Source organism: Diceros bicornis, chromosome 5 (assembly GCF_020826845.1).
Source record: "Diceros bicornis minor isolate mBicDic1 chromosome 5, mDicBic1.mat.cur, whole genome shotgun sequence".
Taxonomy (NCBI): domain Eukaryota; kingdom Metazoa; phylum Chordata; class Mammalia; order Perissodactyla; family Rhinocerotidae; genus Diceros; species Diceros bicornis.
Genome location: NC_080744.1, coordinates 93,310,110 through 93,326,195, shown reverse-complemented (window position 1 = coordinate 93,326,195; position 16,086 = coordinate 93,310,110). Strand labels below are relative to the sequence as shown.

General features: G+C 37.2%; 1 protein-coding gene across 1 annotated transcript in view; it reads right to left on the bottom strand.

Annotated features, from left to right (window-relative positions):
• TICRR (TOPBP1 interacting checkpoint and replication regulator) overlaps window positions 1-16,086 on the bottom strand; it is a 42,510-nt gene that overhangs the window by 6,382 nt on the left and 20,042 nt on the right. The window contains 8 exon segments of the mRNA XM_058542433.1: window positions 278-435; window positions 1,057-1,191; window positions 2,297-2,358; window positions 3,445-3,535; window positions 11,379-11,525; window positions 13,017-13,074; window positions 15,170-15,266; window positions 15,795-16,034. Coding sequence (XP_058398416.1) covers window positions 278-435; window positions 1,057-1,191; window positions 2,297-2,358; window positions 3,445-3,535; window positions 11,379-11,525; window positions 13,017-13,074; window positions 15,170-15,266; window positions 15,795-16,034 — 988 coding nt within the window.

Sequence of the window (16,086 nt, the reverse complement as noted above, 5' to 3'; positions counted from 1 at the left end):
TTTCAGAAAGATATAGATGTAGTGTATAATACAAATGGTAGACAAAGCCAAGAGATCATTTCTATCTCCTCCCCACCACCTTGGCCTCAGCTAAACTGCTGCCTTAAGTCCCAATATACCCAATAATTATTTATCTGGGTCAACCTGCACCATCCCAAATCTCTATGATCATCTACAGATCACCTGCTTTCTCTTGAATGGACTCAGTGGGTTTCTTTGGCCATGTTGCTATGTTCCCCACGACTATACTATGTTAAGCATTATAGAAATTTTATACCTGATTAGCTATAGGTATCTCAGAACCCAGTGTGTTTCTTGAAGGCCTTTTAATTCGAGCTGAACCCTTCTCTGAGGGACTGATCACCTCAGACACTGCCCCAAAAAGAAGGCTCTTGGGAGACCGAATACTTTGGATTGGAGAATTTTCTCTTTGGTCTGCAAGACAAAAACAGTGACAACATTTAATTCTTTCTCAACTCCTGCCCTCTCAATTCTAATAAAACAGCTAGACCATGCAAGAAAGAAAACAATAATTTTTGAAGCAACTGGGGAGACTATCCCACCTAATTATGTCAGCAACTGCAATGATTGCTTCCACCTTGAATTTTAATAAGACTGCATATTAACCCCAGCACCTATGTTAGGAAATGTAGGTGACTAAAATAATTTAATTTGTAAATATAAAAACACATATCTGATGATCCAAGCTAATGATGGATAAAAGAATGAAGGACATACAAACAGATATCACCTTCTACCTGTGACATGTGTGTAGGATCTGAACATATGGTGGAAATGACAGGTAATTTCCTCTTGAATGAATGAATTACCTACAAGGATAGTGCGGATGACCAGTTGTAGGAATCCAAAGGGATGACTCTGATAATGAAGGCCATGGACTGTTCATCTGGTCATCACCCTGAACCTCAAATATACATATTTACTCTACTTCTCCAATGTCAAGAAAGAAAATGTCAAATTCCATACTTCTTTTCCCAAAAACACTTCCCACCAAGCCAGCACGGACTTTTGAAGACAGGTAGGCAAGCACGTTACCTGGTTTGTCTTGCTGGAATGAATGAACTCTTTGCACACTGCGGGACTTTGGCTGAGACACAGAATAGAAGGAACCAGAATTTGTCCTGCTGAATGACAACTGCTTGATTCGAGGACTTCGTCTCACACTTATTTCTACAAAACCAGAATCACAGTAATAAGAAGAGAGAAATGCAAGCTTGATATTTTCCCATGTATGAAATGGGTAAACTTTATGTAATACCACATACAAGATGGAAAGTTGGCAAGCTATTGGCTTTGAGACTTCTGAAGTGTAACAAAGCTAAGAGGGATATGATATATGGTCCCAATAAGGTACAAAAAAACACTGACCCACTAGACTGTCACCTCCAGAAGTCTCATAAACTGCCACTTTTAAGCATGATGTGGGGTAAAAAAAAAAAAAAGTCTGTATAGTGTACTTTTGTAAAAAAATTTTTAAATTTAAAAATTGCAGTTTTCATGTGTATATTACATATATTTGTATAGAAATAACATCTGTAAGAGTACTATTAAAGCTAAAATTTTAACAGTATTTCTGAGTTGTGGGATTACTAAGTGATGATTAAAATTTTGGCTTCTCTATATTTTCTGCTTTTTCTACAATAAATATAAATTACCTGATTAAAAAAAAGAAGCTAGTTTTTGGAAACCCCTCCTTCATCATACATATACTTTATTTTTGTGTGTGTGAGGAAGATCAGCCCTGAGCTAACATCCGATGCCAATCCTCCTCCTTTTTTTTTGCTGAGGAAGATTGGCCCTGCGCTAACATTCGTGCCCATCTTCCTCTACTTTATATGGAATGCCGCCACAGCATGGCTTGACAAGTGGTGCGTCAGCGCACACCTGGGATCCGAACCTGCAAACCTCGGGCCGCCGAAAGTGGAGCGCACACCCTTAACGGCTATACCACCAGGTTGGCCCCCATCATATATATACTTTAAAAATAAACTTTAGCACTTTGCATTACATAGCAGGTTAGCCCTCACTCTGAATTCCATTTCTATTGCATAAAAATATTTCTTCGCCAGAAATTTCCTCAATACACTCTGTGCAAGAGACCATTCACCAATAAATATTTACTGATGTATGCTGTGGGCCCAGAGCTGTCACAATGTCTGTAAAACATCTTAGGATATGCTGAGCGACAACACAAGTACACAAAAGTTTTCATGGAAAGTAGATAAAACACAAAACACCCCCCCAAACCCAAAAATAAAACAAAAGTAGGTAATACCATTTTCTCCTTTTTCTGGGGACTCTTCAACAACGTCAATATCAGGACCAGGATCAGAGGATCTGGAGGAACAACAAGCACAGGATTATTCAATATCACTCATAATTAATGCACATTAAAGAGATACAGCTTCTCACCTCACAAGGTAACAAAGACCACAAGGTTTGATAACACCAGTGTGGGCAAGCACTCTCTTACATTACTGTCGAGTGAAACATTAAAACATTTTTTTTGGAAAGCAGTTTTACAACATCAAAATTATTTAAAAATGTGTATACCTTCTGACCCACAAATTTCACTTCTTGTAATTTATCCTGTAGATAAACTTGCATAAGCGTATAAAATCTGTAGACAAATAATGTCAAGACAGAGCCTTGACAGGATGGAGTAGACGCATCTCTCCCTACTCTGCCTGTTAAGTACAGCTAAAAACCTTGGACATTATATATAAAGCAAACATAAGAAGACTCTCAAAGGTGGAGAGAAGAGGTAGACTGGCTGGGGACCTCAGGACCCGAGGAGAGACAGAACAGCGAGCTCCCGGAGTTTCCTTTTTGCTTCATAGATCCCAGATTGGGTGCTGGAGAAGCTGACAACCCAAATACACCAGGAGGTACAGATAAAAACTGCCTTAAGGAAAGGCAGCTCTGTCTAGCCAGAGAACCAGGAAAGGAGCAGCCAAGCAAGACAAATTTTCAGACAAGAATGATGCTACTCCAACCAAGTGCCATGGAAAACTGTGGCCCCTCACACCCCTGTCAGCACAGGCCAAGGTGGGAGCCTAGACTTCTAGCTTGCCTGGCAGTAATGAAGACTCCCTCTTTCCCCATGTCAACACAAGAATAGATTTAAAAATTGTGGAATATCCATTCAATGGAATACTATTCAGCAATAAAAAGGGATGAACTATTGATACATGTAACAACATGGATAAATCTCAAAACAGTTATGCCAGGTGAAAGAAGCCAGACACAAGAGTACATTCTGTGTGGTTCTCCAGCCCTCATCGAGTTTACAGAATGCTCTTTGGTTGTAAGTAACAGAGTTAAGACTTGAGTCACGAAGGTCATGAGAAGCTAAACAGTGGCCTCCAGGATAATTAGGAGGGCTGTGTAGGTATGAAGAGGCTGGATAAGGATGTCACTCACCTGCCCTTGATTTGTCTATGAAGCAGCCTTCTGGAGGTTTGCTTATGTATTGGAGTCTCAGCCACACTCTTAGTCAGCAGTTTGTGATGACCTAAAATATAAACAGCATAAATTTCACTCAGCCCTATCAAGAAGGAGCTGCAAGGCAAAAGGAGCTGTTTGAACTCGTGCATTGCATATTACTCAGCTGGAGTAGATCTTAATGGTCTTGGGACTAAGGTCTAACCATAGGACTCAATTTAACATGATACAACAGTTTATCAGCACTATTAGAGATTAAATAATAAATAAGCCAATGTAAAATGTTATAAAATTATTATCTAATAAGCAATCCTGAAAAAATGACAAGCGCCCACTTATGGCTAACATATCTGTCCACCTAGTTGGTGGTTTTTGTATTTATGATTAAATGAAATAAAGTATGTGAAAATGCTGATACATCATGCAAATGTTAAGATATTTAATATTAAGATAAATCTAGCTGGCATAAATTTTCTCTGAGAATAGGTAGTCAAGCTATTCATGGGAGGACTGGTTTTAAGGAAGTTAAAATTGACTAGAACGAGGAGTGATGTCAGTAGGAATGTTGAGTGAGGACCTCTGAAAAAACTCTCCTCCATAAAAGGAATGAGAACACTGATAAAAATGGTCAAAATCAACTTTTTCAGAACTCTGGAAATTAACCAGTTTGCAACAATCCAGGGAGTATTTATTCAACAAAAATGGCTGAATCTCAGTAAGAATAGCGAGTTTTGTGGAACTTTAACTTGCCCAAGTCCCAACCCCCTCTCTCCAGCCTCATGGTAGCCTTGAGAACTAATAGCCTGCAATCATGGTGAAAACCAATAGCCCAGGAGCCTCTGGATGGGGCAGAATGGGACTGAAGCTCCCCCAAAGCCCCCTGCCCAGACAACTGTCACGATTTGACCTGTCTGGCAGTTCCCTGGAAAATCCCACTCACAAGGCTTGTCTCTCTTTGACCTGACTCAGGACTCACCCAGTGCAAACAGCCTTTTCCCAGGGAGCATATACCAAAAACAATCAGTAGCAACTGTAAACATAGTGGCTGCCGGAGGGAGTGATAGCACTTGTGGCAAACAACAGCTGACCGAAAGTTGAAATGGGAAAACTGGGGAATGAGATGTCCACAGAGGGCTCTACAAACTCACACATTCCTGGGAACCTAAAAGTCCATGTGCTATAGGGCTGTGTGCATGCCCAGGATAGACCCGAAAAGGCCCTAAACTGACATCTTCGGCTGACCTCGAGGCTCTGGAAAAGCAGAAAGTAGAGTTGTAAACTGTCCGGCTGAGGATTGAAGGCATGAGCAAAGGCACACATAGGGCCCCTCAGCAAAGGCTGGGAAACTTATTGGTCCCAGGCACTTAAGGAAATCTCTGTCCAACCATTAGCTGACCACTAAGCTAACTGAGGAGAGACTTCAGTAGCTACGATGACAGAAGGCAAACTTTAAAGAATTAGTTCAGGAAAGTAATTAAACAAACAAAAGCAATAACAACAAACCCTGGCGGAGAGTAGGGGTGGTCTGATTGCAGAGTTGCCTCATCATATTATTTAAAATGTCCAGTTGTCAACAAAAAATATGAGACATGAAAAGAAACAAGAAAGTACGGCTCATACAAAGAAAAAAAAATTAGTAATAGAAATCATCCCTGAGGAAGTCCAGACGTTGGATTTATTAGACCAAGACTTTAAATTAGCTATTTGAAATATGTTCGAAGAACTAAAGAAATCCATAGCTAAAGAACTAAGGGAAGTATGAGACTGATGACTTGCCAAATAGAGAATAAAAATAAAGAGACAGAAATCATAAAAAAGAACCAACTAGAAATTCTAAAGTTGAAAAATACAATATGTAAAATGAAAAATTCATTAGAGGTGCTTGCCAACAGATTTGAAGTGGCAGAAGAATCAACAAATTTGAAGACAGATTAATTGAGATTATCCAGTCTGAGGGACAGAAAGAAAAAAGAATGAATAAAAATGAACAATCTCAAAGACCCGTGCGACACCATCAAGCACAACAACATACACATACTGGGAGTCCCAGAAGGAGAGGAGAGAGAGAAAGGGACAGAAAGAATATTTGAAGAAATACTGGCTGAGAACTTCCTAAGCTTGATGAAAGACATTACACATCCAAGAAGCTCAATAAACCCAAGCAGGATAAAGTCAAAGAGATCCACACTAGACAAATCATAATCAAACTGTCAGAAGTCAAAAAGAAAGAGAGAATCTTGAAAGAATCAAGAGAGCGGCAATCCACCATGTACAAGGGATCTTTGATAAGCTTAATAGCTGATTTCTCATCAGAAACAAAGGAGGACAAAAAGGTAGTATGATGACGTATGCAAAGTGCTGAAAGAAAAAAAGACTCAACTAAGAATTCTATATTCTGCAAAGCTATTGTTCAAAAATGAAAGAGAAATTAGCACATTCCCAGATTAAAAAAAAAACAAAAACAGAAAATTTGACACTAGCAGACCTGCCCTACAAGTAATACTAAAGGGAGTCCTTCAGGCTTCAGCCTGAAGAAAGGGCGCTAGAGAGTAACGTGAATCCATGTGAAGAATTAAAGAGCACTGGTAAAGGTAACCACATAAGTAAGTACAAAAGACAGTATAAAAGTATTTTTTGTTTGTAACTTTTTTCTCCTGTGAGTTAAAAGATAAAGCAATAATTATACATCTGTGTTGATGGGCATACGATGTATAAAGAGGTAATTTGTGTGGCAATATAGCACAAAAGAGGGGGTAGGAAATAGAACTACACGGGAGCAAAGTTTTTGTATACTACTGAAATTAAGTTGGTATTAATCTGAACTAGGCTATTATAAATTAAGACATTAATTGTAATCCGCAGGGGGAGTGACATCACACAAAATGGTGGAGCAGGAAGCTCTAGGGGTTGGTCCCTCCACCAAAACAACAAATAAACTAGGAAAGAAATGATCAGAATACACTATTTTGGAACTCTAGAACCTGACTGGATGCTTATTATAACCAAGAAGTGCTTGATGACGGGAGAGGCTACTGATCTTTGGTAAGGGAACAAGGTGCACAAACCAGCTACCACCTCCCTTTCCTTAGCCTTGCTGCAGCTGTGGGGATAGTGGCCCACATTCCAGGAGCAGCTAGCTGGCTGGTGGTAGGGCAGATAGTGGGGACCTCGTCCTCCAAATTCAGGGTTGTGTGCTTTGGACACAAGGTGGATCCCTCTGGGGCCGGTGCAGACGCTTGCCTTGTTTTTGGCCCCCTTAGGCTGCAGCGGCTTTCCCCCACTGCATCTATTGGGAGATTTAAAGGGACAAGACACCTTTTTACTTTTCCCTTTTTGGAACCAGACATTTAAGGAAATCTTTTTCAGGTCATTGGCTAACTACAGAGATAAGAGAACAGAAATTTCAGTGACCACATACAAGGAATACACGCTTTGCAAAAACACTTTCGAAAATGCACAAACAGACAGCTGCAGCCCTCAATAAGCAAAGATCAGCAATCTTTCAGGACTGAGAGAATCTCATTTCCAGAGTTACCAAATTATAATATTCAGAATATCTAATTCTCAACAAAGAATTACAAAGCATATAAAGAAACAGGAAATTACAAAGCATATAAAGCATATGGCCCATTCACAGGAAAAAAGGAATCTGACAGAAACCATCCGTGAGAAAGCCCAGACACTGGAATCACTGGTCAAAGATAGTAAATCACATTTTCTAAATGTGCTCAATGAGCTCAAGTAAACCATGGACAAAGAAATAAAGAAAATCAGTAAAACAATGTATGAACAAAATAAGAATACAAATAAAGTGACAGAAATTATAAAAAGGAACCAAACAGAAATTCTAGAGCTGAAAAGTACAATAACTGAAATGAAAAATTCACTAGAAGGGTTCAACCTCAAATTTGAGCAGGCATAAGAATCAGTAAACTTGAAGATAAGGCAACTGAAATTATCCAGTCTGAGCAGAAAGACAACAGAATTAAGAAAAATGAACAAAGCCTGAGGAACCTGTGTGACACCATCAAGCATTACAACATACACATACTGGGAGTCCTAGAAAGAAAAAAGAGAAAGGGGCAGAAAAAAATTTGAAGAAATGGTTGAAAACTTCCTAAATATGATGAAAGACGTGAATCTACACATCCAAGCAGCTCAATGAACTCCAAGCAGGATAACCTCAGAGACCCAGAGAGGTACATTGTAGTCAAATTGTCAAAACCCAAAGACAAACAGAGAATCTTGAAAGCAGCAATAGAGAAGCCACTCAGTAAGATTAACAGCTGATTCCTCATCAGAAACCTTGGAGGTCAGAAGGCAGTGAGACGACATATGTAAAATCCTGAAAGAAAAAGGGCTGTCAACCAAGAATTCTACATCTGGCAAAAACTATCCTTCAAGAATAAAGCAGAAATTAAGACATTTCCCAAGAAACAAAAGTTAAGGAGTTCATTATCAGTAGATCTTCCTTATAAGAAATGCTAAAGGGAGTGCTTCAGGCTGAAATGAAAGGACACTAGACAAAAACTTGAAGCCATAAGGAGAAATAAAGAACACTGGTAAGGTAACTACACAGATAGAAAAGGAAAGACAAACGGAATCAAAAAAGTGTACTAGAAAAATCAGCTAAATACAAAAAAGGCAGTAATGGAGAAATGGAAGAACAAAAAAAGTATATGATATATAGGAAACAAATAGAAAATGGCAGAAGTCCCTTATCAGTAATTACATTAAATGTAAATGCATCGCTGTCTACAAGACTCACTTTAGATACAAAGATACAAACAGGTTGAAAGTAAAAGGATAGAAAAAGATATTTTATGCAAAAGAAAGCTGGCATGGTTATATTATTATCAGACAAAATAGACTTTAAATCAAACAAGGTTAAAAAGCCAAAGTACATTACATATTAATCAAAAGTTCAATCCATCAAGTAGATACAACAATTATAAACATATACACATCTAACAGCAGAGCCCCAAAATGTATGAAGCAAAAAATTGACAGAATCGAAGGGAAGAATAGATAAGTCAACAATAATAGTTGGAGACTTTAATACTCTACTTTCAATAATGGATAGAACAATTGAATAGAAGATCAGCAAGGAAATAGAAGACTTGAACAACACCATAAACCAACTAGACCAACAGACATCTACAGGACACTCCATCCAACAAGAGCAGAATGCACATTCTTCTCAATCACATATAGAACGTTCTCCAGGATAGGCCAAATGTTAGGCCATAAAACAAGTCTCAGTAAATTTTAAAAAACTGAAATCATACAAAGTATGTTTTCCAACCACAATGGAATGAAATTAAAAATTAATAACAGACCAAAATTTGGGAAACTCACAAATATGTGGACATTAACACACTCCTAAATAACCAATGGGTCAGAGGAGAAATCACAAGGGAAATTAGAAAATATTTTGAGATGATGAAAATGAAAACACAACATACCAAAACTTACAGGATATAGCTAAAGCAATGCTTAGAGGGTTATTTGTACCTGTAAATGCCCATATTAAAAAAGAAGAAAGATCTCAAATCAATAATCTAACCTTAACCTTAAAAAACTGAAAAAGATCAAATACCAAAGCAAGTCAAGGGAAGGGAATACTACAGATTACATAGAAAATAAGTGAAATCAAGAATAGAAAAACAATACAAAAATCAATGAAACCAAGAGTTGGTTCTTTGAAAAGATCATTAAACTGACAAACTTTTAGCTGGATTGACCAAGAAAAAAGAGGGAACACTCAAATTACTATGAAAAAGAGAACATAACTATCAACCTTACAGAAATAATAAGGACTATAAGGAAATACTATGATCAACTGTATAACAGCAAATTAGATAGCCTAGATAACATGGACAAATTCCTAGAAAGACATAAAATGCTGAAAACAGACTCAATAAAAAATAGAATATCTGAATAAACCTATAACAAGTAAAAAGATGGAATTAGTTATCAAAAATCTTGCCACAGGAGCTGGACTGGTGGCGTAGTGGTTGTTTTCACACTCTGCTGTGGCAGCCCAGGTTCACAGGTTCGGATCCCAGGCGTGGACTCACACACTGCTTGTCAAGCTATGCTGTGGCAGCGTCCCATACAAAGTAGAGGAAGATGGGCACGGATGTTAGCCCAGGGCCAATCTTCCTGAGCAAAAAGAGGAGGATTGGCAACAGATGTTAGCTCAAGGCTAATCTTTCTCACCAAAAAAAAAAAAAAAATCTTCCCACAAAGAAATACTCAGGACTAGATGGCTTCACTGCTGAATTCTACCTAACATTTAAAAAAGAATTAACCACCCTAACAAATATTGATTGATTTTTGACCAGGATGCCAAGACAATTCAATGAGGAAAAAACAGTGTTTTCAACAAATGGGGCTGGGACAACTGGACAACCACATGCAAAAGAATGACATTGGATTCCTGTCACATACAAAATAATATACAAAAATTAACTTAAAATAGATCAAAGACCTAAATGTATGAGCTTAAACTATAAAACCTGGATTAAGTAATAGTCTTTTAGAACAAAAACACAAGCAACAACAAAAATAAATAAACTGATTGAAGACTTCATCAAAATTAAAAACCTTTTGTGTATCAAAGGACACTATTAAGAAAGTGAAAAGACAACCCAAAGACTGGGATAAAATATTTGCAAACCATATATCTGATAAGGGACTAGTATCTAGACTACATAAAGAACTCTTACAACTCAATAGTAAAAAGACAATTCAAAAAATGGGGAAAGATTTGAATAAACGTTTCTCCAAAAAAGATATACATATGGCCAGAGAGCACATGAAAAGATGCCCAACAACATTAGTCATCAGGGAAATGCAACTCAACCACAATGAGATACCACTTCACATCCACTAGGATGGGTAAAATCAAAAAAAGGGACAATAGATGGTGGTAGTGAGGATATGTAGAGAAAATGGAACTCTCATACGTTGCTAGTGGGAATGTAAAATGATATAGCTGCTTTGAAAAACAGTTTGGTGATTCCTCAAAAAGTTAAACATTGTTACTATATAACACAGCAATTTCATTTCTAGGCATACGCCTGAGAATTAAAAACATGTCTACACAAAATATTGTATATGAATGTTTATAGCAGCATTATTCACAATAGCCAAAAAGTAGAAACAACTCAAATGTTCGTCTACCAAGTGATGAGTGGATTAACAAAATGTAGTTTATCCATACAATGGTATATTATTAGCAATAAAAAGCAATGAAGTACTGAAATATACTACACCATGTATAAACCTTGAAAACATTATGCTAAGTAAAAGAAGTCAGTTACAAGGACCACATATTGTATGATTCCACTTATAAGAAATATCCACAATAGGCAAATACACAGAAACAGAACGTAGACTGGCGGTTGCCTACAGCTGAAAGAGTTAGAGGGAAACAGGGAGTGACTGCTAAAGGGTATGGGGTTTCTTTCTGGAGTGATGAAATGTTCTAGAATTAGTGGTGATGGTTGCACAACTTTGTGAATATACTGAAAACCACTGAATTGCATACTTTAAAAGAGTTGATTTTATGGTACACAAATTATATCTCAATTATTAAAAAAGAACAAAAAAGCAACACAAAAACCCAAAGGACTATAAAACTGGTCACTATCCTTCATTTCTTTATAATTGGTTTTATAAAATAGATGCTGGTCTATAGGGGCAACTAGGAAAGGAGGATTGAGAGAGACCAGGATTAATTCTTCATCTAAGCTTGGAGGGGGAGAGACCCCAAGGGGAAAATTAACTGATGGTAACCACGGGGGAGAGGAAAACACATAAGATTAACAAGCTTCTATAACAAGAGAGCCTGGGGACTGATTTGGGTCCAAGAACCTCCTTCTCTTAGTAACCCTAAAATGTAGTACCTTTGGTCCTCTTGAAGTTGTCAAGTTTATACTCCAGACCTTCCACAGCTGACACAGAATGGCTTCTAGGCAACCCCTGCTTCACAGATCTCTTTGAAGGAGAAATCATTTCCTGGTTGAAGAGATTTCTTCGAACTTTGGTGACTTCTGAAAGCATCAAAAAAAAAAAAAAAAAAAAAAAAAGCCAAATATTATTGCTAATAAATGCCTTATCTGGGAAAAGAAAGAAATCCAAAACAGAGAAGCTACTTAAGGAAATTATTCTACAGACTGATTGCTATATTCACATTTACTAATAGGATTTCCTTAAATATTATACTCACATGGTACATTAAAACTATTTACTCTTACAAATTCAACTTAAATCCAGCTTTTCAGGAACAAGGAAAGCCTATTATCACTTAAATTAGAAGCTTTACTCATTGTAAAATGGACATAACCCTTAAGAGAGAGGTTGGCTAATGTAGTCATGGTCCTTTTAATACATCTCAGTGTTATGACGATTTTTCTCATTTTGGACCTTTTTGCTGCTTTGTATTCAGCTCAGCCTCAAGTAGAGAAACTGTTCTTTTCAATTCCACAGATTTCTTTCTTTTATAAGTATTTTACTAAGTTGTTGGGTTATTTTAAATTTTCTTCCTAACTCCAGAGCATGAGAGTTGTGACCATCTAGACTCAAAGTTAGGAAAAATAGCTGAAGAGTCAAGAAATACTTGACAAAGCTAGCAGGAAGGCATCTGTCTTAAGCAAGATGGCCTAGTACAGGCTACTCAAAAATTCACCAAGGGTAAATTGTTCTAAGAGCAAGTCACTTAAATAACTCCTTGTAAATGTGTCCTTGTTACCTGCCTTAGGCTCTCCGTGAAACTGACTTGTGACCTGACAGCCAAATTTAATGTGTTACTTTCTCTTTTTCCCAAGTTTTTGAGAAGTTTGATATCTACAGAAAATTTTAAATAACAATAACCACAGAGTCGTCACTAAAATTCACCAATTGTCAACATGTGTTTTCTTCCCCTCCACTTCGCTCTACATTTACACGATTTTTCACCCTGAATACTGCAGAGTAAGCTGCAGACATCACAACTCTTCAGCTCCCTGTACTTCAGCATGTCTCCTAAGAACAAGGGCATATTATCTAATCCATCTTTCCAGTTTCGCTGCCTCTTTTTTTTTTTTTTTCTTTCATGATAATGGCATTTTTAAAAAAGATCTCAGCGGGCCAGCCCCGTGGCTTAGCAGTTAAGTGCGCATGCTCCGCTACTGGCGGCCCAGGTTCGGATCCTGGGTGTGCACCAACACACTGCTTCTCCAGCCATGCTGGGGCCGCGTCCCACATACAGCAACTAGAAGGATGTGCACCTACGACATGCAACTATCTGCTGGGGCTTTGGGGGGAAAAAAATAAATAAATAAAATTATAAAAAAGATCTCAGGCTTGTTATTTCGCAGAATGCAATATTTTGAGACCATGTGAACATCTTATTCCCTTAGCACACAGTATTTGGATATATTTCATTAACTAACAACTATAAAAAACTCTAATTTATAACCATATGCAGCTGCTTAAGTACATGCAATCAAAATAAATTTGTCATTCTAGTCAATAAACGCATACACCAAGAAAACAAAGTATACCTTGTACTGTATCTTTCCCTGGGAGTGGAGGCTGCTGAAGAGGAGGGTGTGAACTCTCCTGAAAGATGACAAAATCTGATAAGAAAATTTAAATAAGTGTTCATTTAAAATATAAGAATAAAAACTCCACACAAAACCCTGTGACCTCTGCAGTTCCACTTGTAGAAATCCATAACAGAAATAGTTGTTAAAATGCTCAAAAAATAGATATATGTTCCAAGGACATTGAAGGCTGCATTGTAATAACACAAAATAAGAAACACCCTAAATACCCAGAGAGTGAAACAAATTATGATACATCTATCCAATGCAGACATTAAAAGAATTAGGAAGAACTGTAAGAATAGAGAAGGAAGGCAAGACCTATATATACTAACACAGAAAGAGGTTCATGATGAGGAAAAAGCATAAAAAACTGCAGAATAATAAGTACAGTAGGTTAACCACTTGTAATGTTTATGTATATGTATGTGTGTAACAGACGTGTATAAACCTTTGATGCTATTGGTATATACAGAAAAGGGCCTGGGAATATACACAACAAACTGTCCTCAGTGATTACTTCTGAAGAATGGATGGAGAAGAGACACTCTTAACTTTATATGATTTCAACTTTTTAATGATGATTATATATACCTTTTATAACTAAAAAATAAGGGAAAACTCACAAATTAATTAGAGGATGGCTATATTCGTAGGAACTTCTCTGTATTAAACTGCTATTTATTTGCTATTATAGTAAAGAATTCAAGAGTCCAGATACATCTCAAACAATACAACTGTTTTTAAAGATTTTTTGTTTTGTTTTTTCAATTATGCCACTGTAGTAATTAAAAAATGAAGCATCACATAGGGGCAGAAACGTAAAAAATGGTGTTCTTTTTTTTTTTTAGGGAAAGATTTGCCCTGAGCTAACATCTGTTGCCTATCTTCCTCTTTTTTTTTTTATCTTCCCCAAAGCCCCAGTGCATGGTTGTATATTCTAGTTGTATGTCCTTCTGATTCTTCTGTGTGAGCCGCCACCACAGCATGGCAACTGACAGATGGGTGATGTGGTTCCACGACTGGGAAATGAATCTGGGCTGCCCAAGAGGTGAGAACACTGAACTTAAACCACTAGACCCATCAGGGCTGGCTCAACAAATGATGTTCTTTATTAACCAAAATCAAATCCTGACCTCAGTAAATCTGGTCTTATAGAAGGAAACTTTCTTAGCTAATCTAAAACAAAAGTTTCAAAAGGGAGTACTAGAAAGGACTGCAAATCATTGTAAAGTCTAGTGAGAGGAGGTCTGACATCTCTTGGATTTCACACTCTCCCATCAGGAGTCCAAGATACATAAGATTTGCATCTTATTCACTTATACTTATTAACGTATACCGAGAAAGTGAACAACACTAACTCTTTAAAAGAAATCCCACCTCCAATTCCAAAGGACAGCCATAAATCTCTAGGAACACAGCAAACCACTGGTGTAATGATTAATGCTTCTAAAGCTAGTTCTCAGAGAATTTTAACTCTTCTCAGATAATTCATGCAGTTCAAAAGTCTCAAGGCATTTTTGTCCCTCTTCTTGCCTTAGCAAAACATTAATTCTACTTAGTAAATAGACTCCAGCTGGGTTTCTTTTTTTTTTTTTGCAACCAACAAAAACCTCAAGTCCTTACATCTACTTCCACAGAAAAACAATTACCACCTGGCTTCCTGAGAGTGTTTTTTTTTTTTAACTTGTTATAGAAGTAAAATGTACTGAAAAGTACTTTATGGTAAGCAAAGTCCTATTATGATTGTACATTATTTTTCAATGGTTTCTTTGCTTATGTTAGTTACTGTTTTATGAGTGTTCTTATCTACATTAAAGATTTTGTATTAACTTACTCATTCCTAACTTTTACTTGCTATTTTTCTTTATATTACCTCTAACTGTCACACTTTTGGGTAAAATGGTTAATCTTTAACAAATTTATATTTCTTTATTCCTTGGATTACAGTTGTATACACATTCATAAACTACCTAATTTTATTTCTGTATCCTCTAGTGTCCATTTCTTAAAAGTAGAGACACGGTCTTTCATTCTTATTTATTGTGTCAACTCATGCCGAAAGGAACAACTCTGGTAGTGCCATTTCTTGTCTCCTGGAAATGACTTACATTTTTTGTAGCTCTCTTGGACACTTTGGGAATTTCAATTTGTCGAAGATTCTGTGAAACCTCTGCAATGCTTTTATGTCTTATTAGTGCATTTTTCCTTTTGAAAGAAGGAAAAAAAACAGTCAATATACACTCAATTCAGGTTACAAAAGCAATTAAATTAGAATGGAACTAGAGTTTAAAATAAAACATTACTTAAATAAAAGTCACTTATCTTGGGATTGCCCTGAATTTATAGCAAAACAAATCAACCTCGGAATTTCTAAAAGTAACTACTATAAATTCATTTAGTTACAAACAATGAAAAGCATCAAGGAAAACTTAAAGAATAAGCGGAAACCTAAGTTTATCTCATGAAAGGCTCCTAGTTGCTGGAGACCCCATATGGCAGTCAAGAAGGGCACTGTGGACTACACAATACATACTGTATGTTCCCTGAAAAAGGTAGAGTGTCAGATGCTCCTTGTTAGGAACTTCAACAATTGGCTTCTGCGATTCAGACATAAGGGCAACTAACTATTAATTCAATCAACTATAGACAAAAACAAATGGACTATGGTTTAAACATGCCCTTTGTCAGAACTGTAACAGTGCAAGTAATTTCTTTAATTACTCGAATTCCTACCTTCTCTTCTTAGCTGATCTGGTACGAAGCTCCTCTAGTTGGTCAGATTCAGTGCCACCCAACACTGATCTATGAGTACTTGACATAAGAGGCACAGAAAGAAGCGGTGATTTGCTCTCCTGTGTCATGGAGTCATCACTGAAAAAATCTGTAGGAAGGACACCAGCCAGCTTCTGAGGAATTACAAACCCTAGGCTGTCGTAAAGATTTCCAAGCATCTTTGGGATAGAGTCAATATACCTGTGGAAGAGATTGGTTAAATATGGAACGGTCACCATTCCACCCTCCCTAC